This window comes from Poecile atricapillus, chromosome 4 (assembly GCF_030490865.1).
Source record: "Poecile atricapillus isolate bPoeAtr1 chromosome 4, bPoeAtr1.hap1, whole genome shotgun sequence".
NCBI lineage: Eukaryota > Metazoa > Chordata > Aves > Passeriformes > Paridae > Poecile > Poecile atricapillus.
The window spans coordinates 35,674,179-35,698,053 of record NC_081252.1 but is presented as its reverse complement, the minus strand read 5'-3'; the positions used below and the strand labels follow the sequence as shown (position 1 = coordinate 35,698,053).

The 23,875-nt window shown below is 35.5% G+C and overlaps 1 protein-coding gene across 1 annotated transcript in view; it reads right to left on the bottom strand.

Annotated features, from left to right (window-relative positions):
- Window positions 1-18: 18 nt before the first annotated feature.
- RXFP1 (relaxin family peptide receptor 1) overlaps window positions 19-23,875 on the bottom strand; it is a 46,969-nt gene continuing 23,112 nt past the window's right edge. The window contains exons 3-18 of the mRNA XM_058838029.1: window positions 18,147-18,251; window positions 17,245-17,350; window positions 15,902-15,973; window positions 14,230-14,301; window positions 13,119-13,190; window positions 12,228-12,299; window positions 11,420-11,494; window positions 11,136-11,207; window positions 10,127-10,198; window positions 9,306-9,377; window positions 8,838-8,909; window positions 6,716-6,787; window positions 6,252-6,481; window positions 4,611-5,021; window positions 3,890-4,108; window positions 19-1,849 (exon numbers count right to left, since the gene is read on the bottom strand). Of these exons, the coding sequence (XP_058694012.1) occupies window positions 1,548-1,849; window positions 3,890-4,108; window positions 4,611-5,021; window positions 6,252-6,481; window positions 6,716-6,787; window positions 8,838-8,909; window positions 9,306-9,377; window positions 10,127-10,198; window positions 11,136-11,207; window positions 11,420-11,494; window positions 12,228-12,299; window positions 13,119-13,190; window positions 14,230-14,301; window positions 15,902-15,973; window positions 17,245-17,350; window positions 18,147-18,251 (2,096 nt within the window). The 3' untranslated portion in view covers window positions 19-1,547. The remainder of the gene's footprint in view (window positions 1,850-3,889; window positions 4,109-4,610; window positions 5,022-6,251; window positions 6,482-6,715; window positions 6,788-8,837; window positions 8,910-9,305; window positions 9,378-10,126; window positions 10,199-11,135; window positions 11,208-11,419; window positions 11,495-12,227; window positions 12,300-13,118; window positions 13,191-14,229; window positions 14,302-15,901; window positions 15,974-17,244; window positions 17,351-18,146; window positions 18,252-23,875) is intronic.

Genomic DNA, 23,875 nt, shown 5'->3' with positions numbered 1-23,875 from the left:
TAGTTTTGTTCAGCAGGTAATATTTTATTTCAATAGAACATACAGTAGTGGAAACAAGATGCTTTAACAATCTTCAGTTTCAAGATAATCCAAAGTTCTGTAAACAGTTGAAGTGTGAGTCACACTTTCAAAATTCTACTTCTTATACTGTTAAGAAGTCAAGTGCAAACATTGAAAGTATTTTTTAACTTAATTTTAAATAGTTTCAAATCAATACAAAAAAAAGCTTTTTTTTTTACCTTTTTGGGCTCCTAGGCCATCAGACTGAATACGGTACTGAAAGAAGAAGCGAAGTTGTAATAATTCATAATAGAAAATATTCTCTTCAGTAAGAATGTGTGAAGGAACTGCCTCTAGGGGATTTTTTATTTTACCCTTTTAATTCTGGGAAGTAAAATAATGCTTCAGAAAGTGCTGAATGGCTGTGGTCTTCAAATTACTTTAACTATAGTGCATCCATTCATGTACAAAGTGATTGAAATGTAGATGTTATGGCACCTTTTAAGACTGATAATTTTCTATTTTACCATCTCCCTTTTACATAGAGAGACATCTTAGGACTGGAATTTGTTGAAGTCTGCAAGCTGTGGTGAGCTACTTTTGGTAGCCTGCTAAGAAAAGTGAGGAAAAGAGCAGCAGCAAGATTGCTGGGATACTCAGTCCAGTCTTTTCAGAGTAAGAAGGGGGAAACTGCCACCAGTTAAAGCTGGGGGACATTCACTTGGGAAAAAAAACCAAACCCAAACATCTCCTTTTTATTTTTTTCTTCACCACAGTTCTGGTTCTGCCTGAATTAGAATCTTTAAGATCATCTAGTCCCAGCCCCTCCCTGCCATGGCCAGGGACACCTCCCAGTAGACCAGGCTGATCAAGGCCTTGTACAGCCTGGTGACTATATTAAAACTATCACTACAATTCCACTATTGCCTTTACATGAGTGAAATAGTCTGTGCATTTGTAAAAGAAATGTAATTTTCACTTGCTTGGCTTTGACAAATATAGTTAACAGATCTAATTATGAAATTTAATTGTTTTTCTTACGGCTATTGCTCCTTAAAGCTTTTAAAGTCAGAAACTTCAAGGAGAAAATATGTTTCTTAATGAGGAAACCAATTAAGTCTTAAAAAAATTATCTGTTGAAATGGGAACTTAAAAAAAGAAAAAGAAAAAAGAAAACACACACACACATACACACACACTTCCCCATAAATAAATGATTTTGAAACAATCTGCTTTCAGCGTGAGATGTTTCAAATGACAATTCATTTTTTTTTTCTCCCACACTCTTGGCTTCTGGAAGAAAAAAGCCCCAAACAACTGATTTGTCATTCTGATCTAGGATGAATTGTCACAATGTCAGGTACTGCTGTGAGATGGTAAAATGCCAGTTCTACCTGCAAACAGACACATGGCTCCCTCTTCTTCCTGCAGTGGTTCACGTGAGCCCTGGTGTCACACCTCCCTCATTTTCCTCGTGGCTGTAAAGCAGCAAGCCCACGGATGTGAAGCTAACAGTGCCGATGTCACAGTGAGGATTCAAAGTGTAATTACGTGTATGAATTTAATCTTGTTGACTGTGTAGTCACTGAAGCATCAGAAGAGTCTGTACAAAGCACAGGCTTCGTAACCTTTGGTGTGATTTCATGTATTGGCCACATCTCTACCCAAATGAATGACGGACCGTATGGTTTCTGGTTGCCTTTACCTCTTTTGGATCTTCTTTGTCTGTAGTTGTACCAAACCTGATGAATCATTTCTTTGAAAGGTCGTGTAGTCAAAGTGTATAGAAGAGGATTCAAAGCACTATTTATTGGCAGTATAAAAATCACCACCCAAGAAGTTATGGTACCTTAGGGAAGAAAAAAAGAAAGGCAGCTGTAATATGCATCCCAGTGTTTGTACTCTTTAGTTAGCATAAACACTTGATGCCAATGCAGCACAGCTTCCTGGTGAGAGGGGGAGGTCGTGCTCTTAGGCTGAGCTCCTGGCACAACAGGTGCTTTTCTTTTTCTTCTTTCTATTACACTTGCACTGCTCCTTATCTCCTTCTGTTTCCAGTACTCCCTGCAAAAGCTGACATTTATTATTCTCCCAGTAGTTCCATTTACCCCTCTTTTCTATGCCATAGCTTCCTGTTTGCCCTGACAGACCTCTTGTTCTGGCTGAGCCCCTTTTTCTTGCCCTCAAACCTTTTGTCTCTGCTTTGCTCCTTATCTCTTCCTATGATCTGTTCCCTATCCTCTTCCCAGAACTGATGACATGCACTCCTAATGATGCCCCTGATGTTCTGTCCACCTGCAAAACTATCCTCCATCCCCCATATCCCTTCAGTGCCTTCTGCACCAGGACTTCTCCATTCCTCTCCCTGAAAAAGAGCAGTGTATACATCCTCCTAATTTCCTTTTTTCTCTGTTGGTAAGAGTTTCTGTGTTCACTTTCTGTCTATGCCTATCTGTGCATCTTTACAACATCCCTTTCTCATCCTTTAGTGTTTGGGAGGTAAGTTACCTGAGAGGCAGGTGGAGAAGGGACAGGATTGAAGTGCTGAACGATGTCAGGGGGCGCCTCCGTTGCATTGTTTGACTTATAAAACTGTTACAGAACTGTTTCAAGAGGCACACAAAACTTAACTGAATCTCTCCTTCCGGGACACCCACTCCAGTTTTACAACTTTGTTGCAATATCAAGACATTCCTGTTCATGACCATCACTTTGGCTACAGTTTTAGAAACAAGCAGGTGCTTAGTTTCTAAAACTGTCACAATGTATCACTGACAAAAAGCAAATGCTATTGAACGAGTTTTATGATTTGTGTCAATTTGAACAGCTATCTGCCATTTCTTTAGTTTCATGAAATGAGTAATTACTGTTTAATCTGGTTCATCTATCAGAACATTAATTTGCTGAACCCAAGATCACCCTGTTATTCAGCAAAATTTTTTCAAGATTTCTTATAATACACCTGCTTCTGCTTTTCACAATATTTTTTTTCAACTATCATAGATAGCTTGGTAGCTTGTTGAAGAAGAATTTTAAAATATTGAAAATAACTGAATATTTGACATAATAAGCGTAACTTCTAGACATTTGAGATGCAAGCTTAAGCTTTGAAAATCTCAACTCCCAATCCTCCTAGTCAGCACATAAGGCAAAATCATCTGAGCTAAAACATTTTCTTGCCCATGTAATATTGTGACATACATCTGTACACTGAGCCTGAATCTGCTGTTGCTGATTGTTCTGCTCATGCTCACATACCCTTTCTGACAGAGTTTACAAGCCCCACATGAAGAAGCTTTTTTTTCCTGGCATCTAATGGTATCAAAAAGAGAAGGAAAAAATTAAGGTGCAATTTTAATCTTTTAGGTTACACTATCTTTACATGGGAATATATTCACAGCATGAAGAAGACAAGCAGAGCTTTATGTAACTTAATGAGTTGAACTGTAAATACCAGCTTGTAAAATAAAATTATTTCAGAATAAGATATATTATTAAATCAAGATAGAAAATACTATATGGTCCTGAGATATTTAGGCAACAGAACCAGAAAATTCCTAACATGAGAAAAGCCAATGCAACTCAGTCTTGATTTTCAAATATATTTTGCACACTTTATAGATATTATATGCAGACAGACTTGAATGATTTGAATTTTGGACTTCTGTATGTAAGTCAAAGGTGACTAATCTTTCATGATTATAGTAATATAGTTAAATTAAATAGCAAAAGTATATAGTTCTTATATTGTGTGTACATATATCTAGATATAGAACATGAAGTTAGCTGCAGCAATATAGTTCATTTCATTAAATTATTTTTCTTCTGAGGTAGAAGAAACATTTCATGCGGGCACTGTTGATGCAGACTCATAAAAGAAAGGACATACCTGGTATTTCTACTCGAAGTAAAGAAAGGAGCTTCAAAATAAAAATAGGTATCCAACATAGTGCATCAGTAAATACAATGAAGAAAAATCGTTTAGCAAGGATCATCTCTTTTTTGATATGATTCCGAATTTCAGTAGCCATAATAGCTGTCTGGTGAACACTGTAGAACATACTCCCATAGGAAAACACAATGATGATAAAAGCTGCCAAGTTGACACCTGTTTAAAAATTAAAATTAATTCTACCGTAAAAGCATAATGGCAATCTACATCACCTATTTGCAGTCTGGGTAATAAAGAAGAGTATTTCATCTAAACTGCTAGTCCCATGGAATTAAGTGGTCAGAAAATCTGAGTCTGTCCTCATCTGAAGGCTGAATTTTTGCCTCTACTCAAGTATTCATTTTATTCACTGATAACTGGCAAATGACTGCCATCTGGTTAAAACTAAATAGTTCTCTGGCCTTAACATTGCTCTATTTCCCTATTAATTCAACAACATAATGGTCAATAATTTCTTTCTGCTTTCCCAGCCCCTCATTCATTTTAAGATAAGTAGGTACACATCTTCTTCAGTAAAGTATTTATATTGGAAATAGTCTTTAAATGCTTGCTGGAGCATCTAAATCCAAGAAGGTGTGAACTTCACAGCTATCTTATTTGTTTAAAAACTTGGTTCCTTTGCAGATCTAGTAATACATAAAGAAGAAATGCAACTTACCTAAGAAAATCACAACAGAGTAAATCTGACTTCCTGAACTTTCTGATTGTTCTGAGTGAAGAGGAAAACAGACGCCATTGGTGCCATAGTAGTTCCTAAAAAATTCCTTATTGCTCAGTGGGATAAAAGCAACAGCAAACCCGATTATCCAAATAAGAACCAAAATGGAAATTGTCCTGCCTTTTCTGGGCTTCAGACACCTAAAAGGATAAACTATGCAGATGTATTTTTCCAAAGTCAGATAAGTCAACAGTAAGACTGACACCTCTGTAGACAGAATAGCCAGCGATCCAACCAATTGACAGTGAATACTGTCCATCCACAACTGAGCGTGCTTGTTGTATTCTCCACGATATTTAAGATCAAAAGCTCCAATCACAAATAAATATATTCCCATCAGACAGTCAGCACCTGTGGGCACAGTGCTTAACATCATTATTTACACATCTGAATTCCCCATTCTCTCTTTATATGTATATTGGAAAACAGACACTCACACACATAAATACATATATATAAGTATCTACTTACAAGTTAGCTAATACATAGATACAAAATCAATATCACATCTGGAATACTACTATGAATTACAATTAAAGCACTATGATTTTATATTATTTTTCCTTTTTTTGTTTTCCTTTTTTTTTTGGACTGACAGTCCATGTTTCATACTTGTTTCCATTTTTTAAAGGTCTGGAAAAAAATTGATTTGCAAATAGAAAAATATACAGCTGTATTTATAGAAATATTCTCGCAACTCTTTTTTATTAGATCTTATTTCTTTATTCATTTCTATGTTAACATTTGGTTTAAGATCATTTCCTTGGAGTAGGCCATCTCTGCTGGATTCAAAGTCTTTTTTTCCACCTTATGCTAGTTCAAAACTCATGTGCATAGGCTTCTAAGACTAGGAAGGGGTGATGACCTGTCAACACAGAACTGAAGGCTTCTTGGGCATTTTGTTAAAAATTTTACATAGTATTCAGATTATTTCTATGGGAAGAACAAAGTTTCAAAATCACTGACATGCTGCATTTAGAAGTGTTGCAATTATTTTATACAATATATACCTTTCAAAATGTATCTAATTGCATTTGTGCCATCCTTATAGACTCTCCTGTAATGAGAGACTCAGGATTGTAGTGATTGTACTGCCAAGCAGTTAATCCATAAACTTGTACTGCTTTCAGGATTAAAATTAAAAACTCCACCCCAATTCCTAATATTGGGGAGCTAGGATAGATTAATTTGCTATATTTGCATAAACAACCTTTTCTTTGTGCAAGGAATAGAATATTTGAACATAATAATTACATGCAGAAATCGCTACTTACTGAGAAATGCATAGTAAAATTAAGGTTTGTGGGCATTTGAAATACTGCAATTTTATTTCTTCTTGCTGGAGAAAGTGGGAATCTTTCAGAATTCCCACAGAATGAAAATCAAACATGAAACCTTTGGAATGTCCCAGCTGCCAAAGGCATTTAATGAGACCCCCTGGTACATACATCACAACATTTTGTGTTTTCATTTGCAACATCATAAAAGTAGAATTAATCCAATGCTAGAAATATGTCCCTATACTATAATAACAAATATCATACATACAGACAGAAAATATTCTAGATATGGAGTACTCACAGCATAGAGACATTATGGAGATGGCATGCAGCTTGTTCTCCGATCTGATGTAGGGCCTCATGCAGATAACGAAAATGTTCCCAAAGCAGGTAATGGCAGATACCACCCAGACAAACACTCTCTGTATGATGCTAGCTAAAAGATTCTCGAGGGAGGAAATCCCATCAGTGTTGGGTTTGCAGCTGCGCACGTGAGGAGCATACCCACAGTACTGGAACTTCTTAAAATATCTGGTTGTGAGAAACAGATGAGAGCTCATTCTAGATTGGTTGTCAGAATATCAAAACTATCTAGTAACTACTCAGAAAACATGTTCTGAAAGAAGAAAAATAAATCAAAAATCGTCAAAATTTGACAACTGCTCACATGCTGCTTTTCATACACCTTTGTTTTCAATTTTCCAGTATTCCATAATTGTAAAATTCAGGCCAAAGAAAACAAACTTTCTAAAATAATCTACTTACATGTGGGAAAGGTTTCTCAGAGGTCTGAACATTCTCCTCTGGATGTTTGCAATTTCAATGCCTTCCAAGCTGCTGTAAAAATATATTCTCAGTAAAAGGCCATAGAAACTCAGTAGTAAAAATCCAAATTTTAGGAGCATTTAGTTGTGATTTTATTATCATAGGAAACTAGAGAAGAACTTTGATTGCATCTAATCTGTCAACCCTTTGAAACTTGACCAAAAATTCTGTGTAAAATCTGAAGTGGAACAAAAAGGAATTGCAAGTAATACATTCAGTGGTCTTCCAGATTCATGAAGAGAACTCTTAGTGCTGCTCTCAGTCATGAGAATTCGTGTCTGATGTCTGATTAATATGTTGCCCTTTCAACGTACCATTCTATTGATATTCTTGCATCACCTCTGGCAAAATAATAACTTGTTCTAACAGTAATATTTTTACACATTCTTTTATCCCATGGAGTACTTTACTGGGCAAAAGACCCAACCCAAGAACTCAGTCTTTGTTATATCAAAACCAGCAGAAAGCTGGGACACAGAACATAGCATGTAAGAAAAAAAAAAAAAAAAGCTGACTTTTTTGTGACACACAGGTGGGATTCCTTATTTCAAATTTTATATACATATATACATTTATACATATACATATATATACATACATATATACATATATGTATATGAAAGCAGCAATATTTTTTCCCCTGCAGTGCTAGTTTAATAAGTTTAACTCTGTAATATGTTATTTTAGAACTTCAATTTCTGCATTCTTCCAGTCCATCCCATTCTCTGGTTAGGGGTGCAACTGGTTAGGAGTCTTTGCTTCTCCTTGTGGAGAGACTTATTTGGATTTATTGTTCAAAGATTTGAATGTAATATTCATGTGAGTTCTGAACACATTGAGGCAAAAATGGAGAAAAGTACAGACATAGTGATTAGTTGATGTGGATTGGTAGGCAGTTTTTCTGGCAGACATGAGAAAGCCCCAATGTGGAAGTGTGCTACTTTTATTTAAGTGCTGCAATGAATCCTAGGGAGTGCTTTCCCCAGCTATTTTAAATATTTCAAACAGATGAAGAAGTAAGTGATGTTCTACAAACAAACCAAAATACTGTTGCCTATGGATATATCTCAAGATTTAACAGGTTTTTTTTGACTAAAAAACATGGAAGACCATGATCACTGAGTTGTATGAGTTCTTCGGTATTGAATAATAGATAAAAGGATAAAATCATGCTGTAGCTTGACTGTTAAAGAGGTAATTGGTTATTATTTTCTGTGCTCAGCTGCTTCTTTTCATGACACTTCTACAGATTCAGTATTTTCAGTTCATTAGCCGTTTACCAAATTTAGCTGAATTTGGCCAGGGTGTTCTGGTCACTGTGAGGAAGCTGGTCTGATCGACAAAGGTATGTGTACTGCTGGCTACAGCTCACACATAATCATGTCAGGTCAAATCATAAACTCCTACTGCACCTCTGTCCAAGAAAACATCTGTTTTTTAAACGCCACAACCATTTTTAGTGGGGCCTGTTGCAATAGGACAAGGGCTAATGGTTTCAAACTGAAAAATTGTAGATTCAGACTAGATATTAGGAAGAAATTTCTTATGAATAGGTGGTGAAACACTGGAATAGGTGGTCTAGAGAGGTGGTAGATACTCCATCCCTGGAAACATTCCTGGTCAGTCTTGACAGAGCTCTGAGCAACCTGATCTAGTTGAAGATGTCCCTGCTCATTGCAGGGGAGTTGAGCTAGAGGACTTCGAAGGGTCACTTCCAAAACAAACTATTCTATGATTTTGAAGTGATATCTGACAAGAATCAATGCTGTGCTATACACCAAGCTGGTTACTTCAGATGTGAAGTGACCAATGAAGATGTACCTAAATCCAATGCAACACAATTTCAGATTTGCAAGATTCTTGCTGCACTATCTCAGAGTTTTAGGAGGAGCCCTGCTGGCAGAATTCAACTTAGAACTGCTGTGTTACTGCACCTACAAAAACTCCCCATAACTCTTCAGGGGCAATTTCTTACAAAATATATTCTGGATCATATCCCACTGAGGGAGATGTGCATAATCACAATGAAAATACAGCTAAAATATAAAAACTTGATACTTACAGGGATTTGAGTTTAATTAGAAAATCAAACTGGTCTATTTGTATTTTCTTGATGGGGTTATAAGAAAGGTTCCTGTAAATACAACAGAGGTAACTTTGGCCACATTCCTTACAGCTTGTCCTAAAAACAAAGTCAATCTACTTTTACAATCCTGATATCTCATTAAGCATTCCCATGAAATAATTAATTTCTCATGATGTAGCCAGCATAATTCATCTCGTATGTACTAACAAGATCTAGAAAAAGGTAGAATTTGAACATGCTGTCTTTTGGGACATGAAAATGCACATCTTTCACAAAATTATTCTGGAAAAAGTGCTATATAAAATTGCTGTTGATATGTTTTTTAGGCAGAACTTAAATGATATATACAAACAACTGTGCTCTTCTGTTTCCGGACACATGACTGAAAGCATCATATCAAATGTGAATACACAGTTATGTATAATAATAAACAAGAATCCTTACAGCTGTGAAAGCTCCTTTAGTTCCTTAAATATATATGGAGGAAGCGATTCAATCTTGTTGCTAGCCAAATCTCTGCAGAAACACACAGGTTACAGTAAGTTGTTACTAGACACAGTAATTTTACTGAATAGCTTTGCAGTTTCAATATACACAGTTTTATTTGCCAAATAGGATATTATTTATTCTATAGGTTATCAGGAATCTGGACTATAAAAGAATGATGCTAAAACAAGGTGGGAAGCTAGATCTGTCAGATCTTGTTTTGTCTCATTAGTTCAGGCATACTATTAGATACATAATTTATTGTTATTTTATTTCCATCAAAAAATAAGTAAAATACCATTAATTTGGCTTGTAGAAGATTAAAAATTAATTAAATATATTTTTTCATGATGGTAATTCTTCCACATAGGCTAAACAGCACATCTTTACTTTGATTTTTTATCTCTACCTTTCACCTTATTTTCACGATGCAGAAATCCTAATAACAGATGAAAAAAGGTCTTTGCCCAACCAAACCTGTCAAATGGTCTAAAAGACACTGAAGGCACACATGCACCTAGATTGCAGTGATACAAGAATAATTAATATTAGTCTACTCAGGGAACATAACGTGAGAAGAGCCCCAATAGGGCTGATACAGACAATGTATTTTATTGATTATTTATTTCCTGTTCAATATATATTTTTTAAAAAATACCCTAAGGAAGGATGCCATCTACAGAGCATGTTGTATGAAACGGAATTCATGATGAATGGTATTTCTAATATAAATCACAAAACTGTGTGACTTGTACAAATAAGAGAAGAAATCTACTTACAATTCATCTAACATCTGGAGAGAAGAAAAGCTGTTTTCATTTAGGGAGCTGATTTTATTTCGTCTCATCACCCTGAAAGAATAAAACAAATTTATGTTGCCTCTTCTTGGTCCCTATTTGATTTTGGAGATAAGGTTTTATAAAGTTTGAAACTCTGTTCTCTGCATCGACAAATATTTGCCCAATTCAGTTAAAAAGCTAATTTCACCTAGAAATTTGCCATTTTATCATTTGGTAATTAACTTTTTTTTTTGCCTATACATCCCATACATACAGGTGCTTCTGCATATATATAAATATATACACACATATACACAGACACCCGTGGAAGGCTGGTGCAAATTGACTGAGGGGAGGAGGAAGATTAAGTGGGCTGGAAGGCTTTGTGATCTAATCATGTCTCAGACACAGGCACATTGTTGTGCAACTTTTCATTCTCCCTCACTTTATCTGCCACCCAGTTTATTCCTTAAATGAACTATCTGTATTTTAAAAACAATGAAAAAGCCAAGAGCACAGGTAATGCAGAAGAGTTAAAAATTGAAAGTGACACACTGATGGACCCTACTGATCTACCAAAAAGTAGAAGGGATTTTCTGAAGATGGTTACATCATCATTGAAGAAACTCTGGAGAAAATTCTAAGTTTAACTAGCCAGACAACCCACCAGCCAATCAAAATAAGTAACAAGCTATGTATTTTGTATGTTTTCTGGTTCTCATTATGAGATCTTTATAATAAATCTCATAAAAAAGTTGTAACGAAAATTTTTAAATCTTAGTATCCGCTAAAGTCTCTTCAGTAAAGTCTAGTTACACATTTAATGCTGAACTTTAATGTAAAATATAAACTTCTGTGTGGTGCTCACCTCAAACCAAACATTTTAATTTAATATCCTCAAGAGATAAATAGCCATAATACTCAGGAAACTTTTATATTTGCTGTAATGAATCACTTGTTTGGTGTTAGCAGATCTCACACTGGCTAGCTAGCATATCCAATTACTTACAGTACAGTTAGAGTGCTGCAGGAGATGAAAGTGGCATTTCCCACATGATGGATATGGTTGCCTTCAAGGTCTCTGAGATATAAAAGAACCCCATCAATCATTGAAAATAAACTCAGGCACTTATTCTAAGGTAACTGAAGAAAAACACTACCAGAACTTGACTACACAGAAGAGAGTGGGAGGCAGACATGTAATACTTCTGCACACTTAACTGATGACTTCAGGCCAGTGACCCAGCAGGCACAACAAAATAATATTTCTCCAGTGAAATAAGGTAGACTTACAGCCAGTTTAATCTTGGCATATATTGGCACAGAGGTTTATCAGGCAAACGAGCAAGAGAATTATTCATCATCTCTCTAAAAAAAAAAAAAAGAGGAATAATACAGCTGAGTTTGTTTGAACAGTTACATTATAGAAAAAAAAAATTCATATCATGTACTTCTGAAAAAAAAAACCTATTCCAATCTTGAACAGTTTTGATAGTAGTATTATTTTCTTCAACTTCCACATATTTCCCCTATGGCATTCTGTGCAGCAGTATTTTATCCTTAGCTTGCTAATGGCCAGGTAAAGGAAAGATGTTCACTCCACTTCATTGCTATTAAAATGCAATGTAGCAATCCAATACAAATCTACTGTTCAGTCAGAACATGGAACTTGTATGGGTGCTGGAGGAAGTGGGATGTGGAGGGAGGTTTCCCTCTGGGATGCAGGTGAAAAGGATCCCTCATCTTTGAGGCTGGAGAGGGCAGTGGCAGATCGTAGACAGGGTCTTGGGGAGGGGGGTCAGGCTGCTGGTGGGGGCAGAGACTATGGGACCCCTCCTGTCACACCTGGAACCCAGTGCTGCAGCTGCCTCGACCTTCTCAGTGACACCTTTTATCATTTCTCCACCCTCCTCCCTATACTTTTCCAGACACTGCGTGTCCACTGCTGCCAAAATCCTCTTACTCCAGCACAGAAAGCTGCAGGCGTACTGCCAGCACTCGGGTGAGCAAGCACAGTCTGTGTAAAAAGGTTTTTATATGCGTATGCCCTTCCTATTGTGTTCTTTTAAACAGCACTTTTTAAATCCTGTTTCATACTTACAGAAGAATAAGGGATTTGAGTCCATAGAATGTTAAGGGATAGATCCGATTTATCCTGTTGTTTTCAATTATCCTATAAATTACACCAAAATATGTATCAGACTGGTAATTGACCTCAGTCTTAAATTGAAGAGATAATAAAAGGTAGCAAGCTTTGTAGTGAATTTTTTCAATAGTCCAGTCAAACTACTTAAAAAAAATTAACACACAATTCCTTGATAAGTTAAGATATTAATTGAATTAATTTCCTTCAAAAAAAATTTAATAAAAAAAAGTAACTTAGAGAAGAAAATTTCTTTCAACTTTGAAAAGTGCTTTCCTTTGAGGCATTTGAATCCTTTCATCAAGACACTTTGAATGGACTTTCCATAAAAACAAAGTAGCACAACCTAACAGTACTCTGTGGCAATCCAACAATCTCAAACATGCAGAAGAATGTAAGACATATTATTTGCTTATTTTTAATAACTTAATCAAAATCTCTCTGAGAAGCAGTAATAAGCCAGTATTTCAGGTTATGACAGTAAATTTGTCTGGACATTTTAAGCACTATTTACAGGAAAAGACCTGCTCAAAAAGTATCTGTCTACTGTTTTATGGTACTTGGGTTATTTAATATACTCATTTGAAACAAGCAATTGCTAATAAACATTGTTTACTATTGATATAAGTCATCAATCATTGAAACCATTAAGGCTCAAGAACTATTTTCTGCTCTCATCAAAGCCAATTGCAACTTTACCTTGCACAGTGTAACAGGAGTTCCTTAGTTATTAGCTAGTGTAAAGTAATGCCATGCACAAAAATGAAAGGAATCAAAATATTTCTATTTATATATATAACATTAATTATTTATTGAGTAAATAAATATACAAATTAGAAAACAACATACAGCCATTCAAGTCTGTGGAGGTCTGCAAACACAAAAGGCTCCAAATTCGTTATCTTATTGTTGCTCAGGTATCTAAAACAAGACCAGCCAAAGATGAATGAATGAAATAATTATTTAGCAGCAGGCATATGAAAATCAGTTTTAAGATTCTTTTTCCTTGATAATTTACCAGAATATTCCTATTTTGTTCATAATTTTTTTTTACTATGTTAATTTTCATGCCATTGTTTGAGAGCAATGCAGGATTCTCTCTAGTGAGGATTTTAAGAGCAATTATGTACAGCACTTTGTCTTATCTACAAGAAAGCACAGGCAGCTAAATATTTTCACTGTGTCATATTTTAGACCCTTTCCAGTTTCCTTTTGTGGAGTTATTTGTCCCATGAAAGTTTCCAGGATCCCATTCAATCTCTGTTAAGGATAATAGTAATAAATATAGATACCAGAAAAATGGAGAAAGAAAGGCTGAAAATGAATGGGGAGAGGTAGAATAAATGGTCTGGGAAGATAATAACAGCAGCTGTAATAACAGATAATTAGCCACACTTGTGTGATGGAAAGAACAAGAGGTACAGCTTTGTAAAACTTTCCTTCTGAAAACATTGCAGTAAAAGTTCTGAACCAATCAGTGCAATTTATGTGTTGTATTTTTAATGATAATTTCCCTTAAAAGTTAGAAGCATCTTTCAAAAAGTTGCTGCAAAATAAAGAAAAATGTGTTCCTTTCATCACCTATTCTGGTTACTTTGAATTGCATTTGTAAAGCAAAACACCATGTTAAAGAATTTTCATCTGTCACAAGCTCTTGGTTTCATTTTACTCCTTCTTCATTCTCTTTGGCATTCTACAGGATAACTACCATCCTGTCTACTTCTTCCATTCTGAGGATTTGGGGAATAGGATTGAAGTATGGACCCAGCTTTTCTTTTCAAACTACTGTCCTGCTGGATAAACTTGAGCAGAGACCTCTTATTTTGTCTTTGCTTTCTCAATTCAATCGTTGAACTAAAGTTTTGGACACTTTGCAAGCTCCTAATATGGAATCAGGTAGAGAGACTCTCAGAGCTCTGTCTGCTGCTTTTTACTTCAGTATTCTAAAAGCAATACTTACAGTTTTGTCAAGTTGTATAAACCTTTGAAAGCACGTGCAGATACAGTTCTGATTTTATTATTCTGAAGATACCTGAGAAGATACAAACCCAAAACAATTTATTCTTTAAACAAGCAAAGTTAAAGCAAGCACAAGTAACCAATTAGAATCTATCAGCTAAACTGAATGCACATTTAATACTTTAAAAAAAGCTGTTATATTTGTTACACCTTGAATCTGACAATAACCATTTCACAGCTATAGCTGCAAAGATTGCAAGGTTGTTTTTAAAGAAATTCACACAGAGAGCAAAATTACAAAAATCGTTCCCATGGATGCTTGCTTTGCCAAAGATGAACAGCAGAGTGGCTGTTTGCAACTTCCTTGATTAGATCCTAACCTTGCAGTGCTCACCTGTGTGACCTGATCTCTGTGTTTACCCAGATCTCTGCTACGATCAAAATTTTGCAGAGTAAATGCAAAAATAAAATAATTTCTGATTTTTTTGTGTGGTACCAGAGAATTCTCAAAATATTGCATTTGTAAGATAGTAGATTTAAAAACACACAGCAAATCTTATTCATCTTCTGAAAACTAAAGATACTACTTTTTTTTTAGTTCTGGATTTCTTTACCTACTTTGATGAAGTAATGAGTTGAAAAATATCAACTGCAAATGCCAAGTCTTTTTCAAATAATTTTAAGACATTATAACATTATTCTCTGAATATTTAAACATAAGTCCTTTAAATCAAATTCTAGTTAATGAAGCATCTAGATGCATTCCTGCTAGAAAGCAGTAAGATATCAGACATTGGCTTTTACAAAATGGGTTTCTGTCAAACACTGCTCAAGACCTTTTGTAAAATGCAAAATTATCTATCAGAAGGGTGTGAAGTTGATATTAGAAACAAATGTTTTCTATAGATATGTATGGATTTATTTCTTCTAGTGAAAACTTACCTTTCAGGAATTTAAGGGACATAATGGTACTTAACTTTCAGAACACAAGATGGTGCTGCAGTGTAGCACAGTTCCCATGAAAGAACACTTTGAACAGATTACACAGAAGCCATACTCTAGGCTTCAATTTTTATTTCACTACTTTTATAGAAAGAAATCTTGTTAAAGACTATGATTTTTGAACAACATGTATGTTACACACTGGAAAACATAACACAATATTTTATTGCCATAATCATTGGACTTGTTGGGCATTATCAAACCAGTATCAGGCATAATTAGGAGTAAAACCATGTGCTATGGGAATGAACTTCCCATGATAACGAGAAGTTTGAGTTTCCAAAACTCAAAAAGTTTTTTTTCCAGAACAAATCGATTAACTTAATTTTTTTTGGCATATTACTGTTTATTATAAACGTAACATCATTCAGACAAAATTAAAATTTAGTGTTTTTCTGGTATAAATCAGTCTATAAACATAAACCATTAAATATGCAGAAATTATGGTTTTGCAAAAAGACAAATGTCAAATCAAGGTACTTGAGCCAAACAGGGTACACATGAGGTACCAAAGGGTGAGACAAACCAGACTTTGTTACTTAAATGTTAAGCTCAAAACCACACTTTTGTTTCTTAAATGTTAAGCTAAAAAAAATGTGTAGGTATGGGGGAAATAAAGGATGAATATTTAAGGCACCAGATAGGTGTTTTATGTTATAGTAATCCCTTACAGATTTTTAAGATCTTGGTATCTCTTGAAAACATCAGCAGAAAGTTTCCTTAGCAGATTCCTCTGAAGAGACCTGTAGGAATGAATGCATACAGTAAAACTACTGTCCCAGGTTCCTACAGTGCTTTTGTTATTTAATAAGGGCAGCTCTTACACTGCTAAATAACAAAAGCAACATGAAACCATCTGAACATGCTACTTCTGTTTTTCTGTATGCTTATATCTATTTAAACAGTAAGAAAAATATATTATAATAAAAAATCCACGTCCCCAGGAAAAGTTGACAAATTAATAATTAGATCTAAGAATTAAAAAGATTTGAATTTAAAATACAGATTTATTTCAAACCTCAAATGCATATAGAGCTTATTTCCCAGTTCATGTGTCCCTACGTTCCATCTCCACTGGGGACAATCAAGTGTCTTGTCAAGAACAAAATTCCTTCAGGACATGGTTTGATTAGAAGAGAATTTAGCCTGAAAGCCAGCTGAAACAACTCCCTGCTTTTTCTACAGCTAGAACAGGGTCAGGATTTTTGAACTCTTTTTCAACCCTGAGCCAGAAGCCAGTTTAAATAGATGTTTGACATTCCACATCAGTTTTCATTATGAAGTGTTGCAGTATTTGAATACGGACCCAACAAGGAGAACTTCAAATCTGAACAGAGACCGGTATCAAAAGGAAAGATCCATGACCCAGATCTATGGGAGAGATCCTCAGGTAAGGACACAGGATGTTGCTCCCTGCTCACCACACCTAAAACCGACTCTCAAACAGCAACGTGCAAATCAAGTTCACATCAACCATATCCTGGTCTCTTAAACAAAAGTTTGGCTTACACATACATATCTGCATGATGACTCAGCCCACATTAAATCCTTTTAAATAACAGTGTATTCAGAGACATCAAATGAGAACTAAATAGATTTGCTCCAGGAGGGCATTCCACCAAGTTCAAATTCAAGTTATTGACTTTATAGACAGTAGCACAGACTAGGAATATTGGCAGAATCAAAGAATAAGAAACAGGTTCTAAGCATTGTATCTTAAAAGGAAGCATTTCTTTTGAAGATTTCCTTAGATATCCTGAAACTGTTTGTAGCTCAAGTCACTGTTACAAACATGAAACGATCAGTTCACTGAGTTTTTGGTTTCTTAGTTTCTTTTCTCCTCTTTTATGTAAGGAAAATCTGTACTTAAAATATTAAATTACCTGTTAACAGAGAGACACAGTGCTTCCCAAGCATCAGCTGGTCATAATTATAAGTCTGTAGTTGTAAAAAAGCTGTAGGATTGACAATAAAACCTGAACAGAGCAAGGGACCAGGTTACTTCTCTACTTACATTATGGTTATGTTTGAAGAGACTGATGGGACAGCACGTAATTTGGCAGCATCACAGAAGACCTCCAGCCCTTGGCAGGTACACTCTGCTGGCACATCCCCAGCCACTGCAGGAGAACAAGAACATGGTCGGGGCAAAAGGTGGGATGTGTGGTGTGATGGGATGTGGAAACAAGAATTATGGTAGGAAAGAACAACGAGCACAAAGACAGAAATAGCAGGCTCTGTTAAACACAATTAAGGCACATGCTTTTACAGATTTGATTTCAACCTGGGAGGACTCTAACAATAAATATAAGTATAAAGAGGCACAAAAATTGTTTTACCTCTGAAGGAGCTCTTGAACCTTAGGCATGATATACAGGAATCTGGCACGGGATTTTTTCAGCACTTCTTTAGATTATTCAGAACCCTTATTACTAGAAGGAGCACAATTCTATGGTCAAAAATGGGTCAAAAATGGGTCAAAAATGGATCAGGGAGCCTTTGCTCATAATAGACAGCAGAATCAAAAAATCTGTTCAAAGACCTGCCTAAGTGGAGGGCGTTTGCTAATTTCATTTGATGTACAAAGAAGTTAACTGGGAGCAATGCTGCCTTCATTTCACTCTGAAATATATGCCAGTTCCATGGTCTCTCCAGCAGTATCAGAATATTTAGATAAACATTTATATTGCCCTCTTAATTGGCATATGCTAATTAAAATAGGTTTGACACTTCTCTTTGAGAAAATGAATCATCCTTAATGGAACTAAAATTAGCTTCAAACTAGCATTCATTCATTTGAGATATTAATTCAGTGTTACTATAAATGAAACAACACTAAATTTCCTGCTAAACATATATTTGCTGTGTATTTCTTTCTAGGAATCATCATTAATAATCACTCAAGTAATTACTTACAGCACTCAGGTGTCTTTGTCTGAAATGCATACAGAGATTTCAGTTTATTGTATTTGTCCTTTGTATAATGTTTATCAAATTGCAGAGACCATCCATTGTTGTCCTCTAATAAAAAAAACAAAACCACACAACATAAACAGACCAGAGATAGAAGATATTAAAATAGAAATGGAAGGTAGAAATGTCTTCACTTAATTTAGTTGCATCAGTTATTGTCTAATTAACACAGGTTTTTATTCCAGAGTGTTTCATACACCATTAGATAACCTTATCTTTATACAGCTGCTTAATCATACATATCTACAAACAATATGAGCTGCATAGAAGTGACAGCTTATTATACCTTCAATAACAACGTCTGCTGTGACAGTCATGCTGAAAAAGCATAGTTGTGACTTCAGAAATTTTTATTTATGTAGGAGTCTAAAAATGAGAGGAAACCATATTTTCATGCTTCGTTAAACATGCAGGTTTGCCACTTTGTCCAGGAAAGTTGAACCATGGCTGAGACTCTGACTGGTTTGTACAGAGGGATGTCTTGCACTTTAACAGCCTATAATGTCTTCCCTAAAAATCTAGATGAAGGCCAAAGGAACACGGCTTTTTGGGAGAAGAAGGGCCTTGGTGGAACATATTCAAGTCAGAGTGTCCATGTTAAGCTCAAAATGGATCTTAAACAAGGCACGATTCCATACCAGCCGTTTGGTCACCGTGCATAGATGTACTGGAACTGAGTGGTTTATGGTTATGAGAGCAAAATTTAAGAGCAAGCCTTTTAGTTCTTTCCAAAGAATGGACATTTCAAGATACAGTGCTGCTAGAATTAACTACAGATCTGTTAGCTATTTATTTCTTGGAAATCTATTGTATATCTGAGACCCAGAAATTGACTGATCCACTTTCCAAACAGGCTGAAAAGGGGACTTGGCTTTAAAAGCTGATTGGACTTTGGTTTTCTTAATATGAGTCTGTCTTCTCTTCAGCTTCTAAAGCATCTCTTTTAATGAGCTTACAGCAGTAGCAGAAATGCTGCTTGGGATGGCACTCACTAGCTGGTGAGCCAAAACATCTGTGATAATTGAAAGCAGCACTCTTTAGGGATACTTACTGCAAAATAACATTTCTTTGAGAACTCTCAGGATGGCTCTGCTTTGCTAGCAATTACAGTCTTAGATTCACCTTTATGATGTATTGGCTATAGCCTTTACCCCTGCAATTTCACAGGTTAATAGTTTAGTTATACTTAAATACAATTCCTCATGGACATTTCTCTATAAATCTTTATATTTAACAAAGAATTATTACTATATATATATTGGCTTCAAAATAGCCAGGGAGAAATAAAAAGATATTTACTTATTACAACTTTTCCCATTCTGAAATGGTTTCTCATTTTTCACATCACATTACATCTCCATTGCTGTTTTCTCAGACAGGCAGGGAAACGACGTTGAAAGTATCTCCTGACATCTACCTAGAAATGAAGTTATTTTTGAAAGATGCTTGCCTCTTTACTGTTTAATCTGAAAAGATGTGTTATATGTTAATGATACTATGAAAGATGAAGTAACTTCAGGCAAAATAGCCTTCATCTAGTTGTTTGCTATGCATAAATTGAAAAGATGAAAGATTCAAAGCAAATATAAGTGCCTGTCTTCAGGAATTGCTCCAGTGAGAGAAAAGACAGACCTGATAAGACATTTAAGAACATTTTATTAACTTCCTCAAGAGCATCTTGCATGCTGTGATCCATTAGCAGTTTTGCCCTTCTAGATCATTAAGCTAATATCCAGAAGCAGCCTGGTGCATTTTGGACAAAATGAAAGGCATTGGCGAACCTGCTCCTGCCTGTTTTAAATAGTCAAAAGAAGCTCAGTTTTAGGACTGCCTGCAGCATGGAATCTGTAATTGATGAAGTGATGAGAACAGATCCTTTGTCAAGTGGCAAGCGCCCTAAAAGCCTACTGACCCGTTGATGGGATCATAATGAGGTTTTCTCTATCACTGTTCCTGAATATTTGATTGGAGCACATCCATTGACTGTTATTTGTATGACTGGACTCAGCAATATGTGGGAATTCAACATACACATAGAAGGTAGGATTTTTAACAGAAAATTGGAAAAATAGTCTAAAAATGAGATTATACTTGGAGTATTAATCATACCAAATGAATGCTTTGCAGGAAGGAATACAGTAGGAAAATACTCTTGGATTTTCTAATTCATAATTATGTTCACAGATTGTTTTGGACAACTAACCACTGGTTTTCAGATTGTGAATATGCAGTTAAGAGCCATACATTCTAATCCTGTAAGCCAATGAACTTCTATAAAAAAATTATATAAAAGATAATTTTTCTGCATTTCCCTGGTTCTCACACTAAGGAGTGGATATATGAGATTTTATCCCATGCTTTTGTACTTTTAAAATGTTTTGTCATGTGACAAAGCATGTACAGGTGGTGACCATCAATGCCTTTCACACCTGCAGAGAAAAAGGATGAGAAGCGCCTCCCATACAAATAGAAATAATGGAGCAGTTTGCTACAAAGGGGAGTTTCATCAGCATTTTTGAGGAAGTCTAGAGGCAGCTGTGTATTTTTGAGTGGCCATAAAAAGAAAGGGGAAAATTCACAGAGAAGATGAATTATTTTGTACTGGAATCATTCTGACTGTTTGGTGTTTCTAGTAAGTTCATTTTAAGTAATGGGTTTTTCTCATGGCATGCTCTCTACTAGAAATAAAAAGGCATATCTGAATATAATAAAACAAGTTAATAAACATCATTTGACCTCTAGAAATACACACTTTGAGCCAAACTTTGTGCCAAGCATGGGACAGTCTCTATTTTATCCAAACTGTTTTGTCAAATCCCAAAAGAATGTATTGTGAAAATAACTTTATTTAGTACGACTATTTGGTGAAATGCTCAGTGGCAGAACTGTAAATCACTTTTTGGTCATTTAGAGTTTACATGAAGGTTTGTGACCTGTTTACCTCTTTCGAGGGGAGATTCTCCAAACACTTTAAGAAATGACTGGTAATAGCACTGATCTTAAAATCTCAAATCCATCATTTGAAAGAGTACAGCTCAGATGAGAAATTATTTTGACCCTGAGCCAGTTCTAAAACACATTATGTTGGCTGTAGTTCTGTTAAAGAGAAAAAGAGATCTGAGATCATAAAATCTTCCTTTACATGGGATAAGTGAAAAAGTGATGGCAAACTGGATTTATATGACAACAAATTAATATGCTCTTTCTTGATGAAAGTTTCCAATTACCACTTCTGATAGGAATGAGAAAGAGTGTGTTAATCCTGACAAACAGCATAATTGAGTAATCATTTCAGTGACAGATCCAAGAAAGTATTATTTATTGTCAGTTAAAGACACCTCTCTCACTTGGGATGGAACTTACGAAGAGGATGCTATCTATATGATTTCTCCCTTCCCTCAGCCATGTCTTCATGGGTATCCTACAGAGAAATGCTATCAGCTAAATGCATAAACAGTCTAAAGAGGAGCTGTGGCACCCTTTGATTTTGCCTTTGCTGTTGGTGGTTATAACCTGTGGACATATTTCTTTTAGTCAGTTGTTCAAATAAACTTTCTCTTGTTGTAAGGAGTCACTTTCAGGCTTTCCTCAAAACTACCTTTTGGTACAAGGAAAACCCATGTCCTCCAGACAAGAAGCATTTCCTTTAAAAATGCTTACATATAAAGGAATATAATTTCCCTTTTCCACAGTGTTGAGGCATCCTGATACAGCCTCATAACTTACAGCAAGACCAAAACCACACGGAGATTTTACAAAACTGAGGGCTGCGGTGCCTGGAGGGAGAGAAAAGTTGGGATGGAATTTCACTGTCTCAGTTTAAATATCCAAGCAGAAAAATTTGAAAGCTTAGAGCTGGACATCTTATCAGTCAATTCAAAGGTAAGTTACCCCACACCAATCTGCATGTCACTGCACATATACTGTGTCCTGTACCTGCTGATTAATTGAAATCACACATAGCTCATCTGCTTGTATGTGACAATGCAATCATAGTAAATCAGGCAGGAAACAAATTAATTTGCATAGGGCTTACAGTTCTCTGGATGAACCAGATGACATACTTACACAAATTTTTTTATGATTTTAAAGCAACTTAAATAAGCTAGTGCAAATTTTAAGAAGACAGTTCAAATTTCCAAAAGATAAACATCTTCTCAGTGTTTCATCTTTGTTCCTGTGAAGCATGTGCATAGAGTTTTATAGTTTAATAACAACTTTTAATCTATAGAAATTATTCTGATTTCATATTGTGTTTTAAGTGAAATATATTAAATTTTTAAAATTGAAATAATCTGATAGCATGAATAGATCTATAGAACCTTTAGTTGCTTGAACGTTCCTTTGACAGTAAGCTACCACGGTGGAGACCAGAAGAGACGTAAGCCTAGTGAAATGCAAGTTCTTCATGATTAAAAACCTCAAAATTTCAGCAAAGCTCTTCTGTGTGCTGATATTTGCACATTAGAGTAAACCTTATTATTTCAGTGCCATATACTGTGGATGGATGGCAATTACAGTAAAATTTGGCCATATACAAAAAATTTCCATGGGAAGCTTGAAAATCCCTATCTTTTCCCAGGTATTGGATACATTTCAAGTACACTATTGACTCAATTATTTACTTTATGTTTCACAAACAGAATTTGCTGTTTAGGGCTCAAAACTGATTAGCACCTCATACATTGAAATCTTGTGTCTTAAGTATGATGGGAAAAATGCCATGTCAGGAAACTGTAAGATCAACTATATTATTAATATTATTCATTACTAGTATTAATTTGAAATATAAAAATGTCAAGGTCTTCTGCAATGTGCTGAGACAAAAATGAAATTTTTCATCCCTTATGAGCAATCTTGTAATATTAAAGCATATATCTTTTGTATAGATGTTTTGAAATACCCCATGGAAATTTAGATTTCAGCTATGGAATTCTAGAAGAAGATTTAATGAACGCACAGACCTGCGATAATTCTGTGTACGATTACAGACCCTCAAAGAAACACATGCAAAAACAGCATTACATTATACAGATTGTTACTCTGTTTATCCTGTCGAATTTTTATTGTCCCCTTTTAAAAAAAGAGCTGCTCTGTTGTAACTTATTTAGCAAGGCAAGCCAGTCACCTGGTGACTGTGTGGCACATGGTAACAGATGAGGTCTGTGTTTTTAGAGGCAAATAGCAGCAAGACTTCAAACAGCCACTCCCTGCCCCAGTTCTTTTGGAAACCTCTGTGTGTGATGAACGTCTTATAAGTGAATTTACAACTGGGGAGCGGAACGCTGTCCTTTGTTCAGAGAACTCTTAGGGCCGAGAGCAACACAATAGTAAATACATTTAGCCAGCAAAGAACTCCTCTGGAGTCTGAAACAAATTAAATCTGCATGCCTGTTCTTGCTTCACTAGACTGGAAAAATGTGTCTATGACACTGTGATTAAAAAACAAATGCAGACACACTGCAACCATTGCCTAGATGCCAAAAAAACACTTTTGCAGAACTATCAGCAAAATTGTCCAGAAGCCAAATTTTTAAACACTGAGGAAACTTGTGCTCTCGAAATAGCTCAGGCTACTTTGTTCCATTAACTGCTCTACATAATTAAAGATACTGCTTACAAAAAAGGATAGAATTAAACACTAGCACATTTTTTCTTCCATTCTCCCTTTT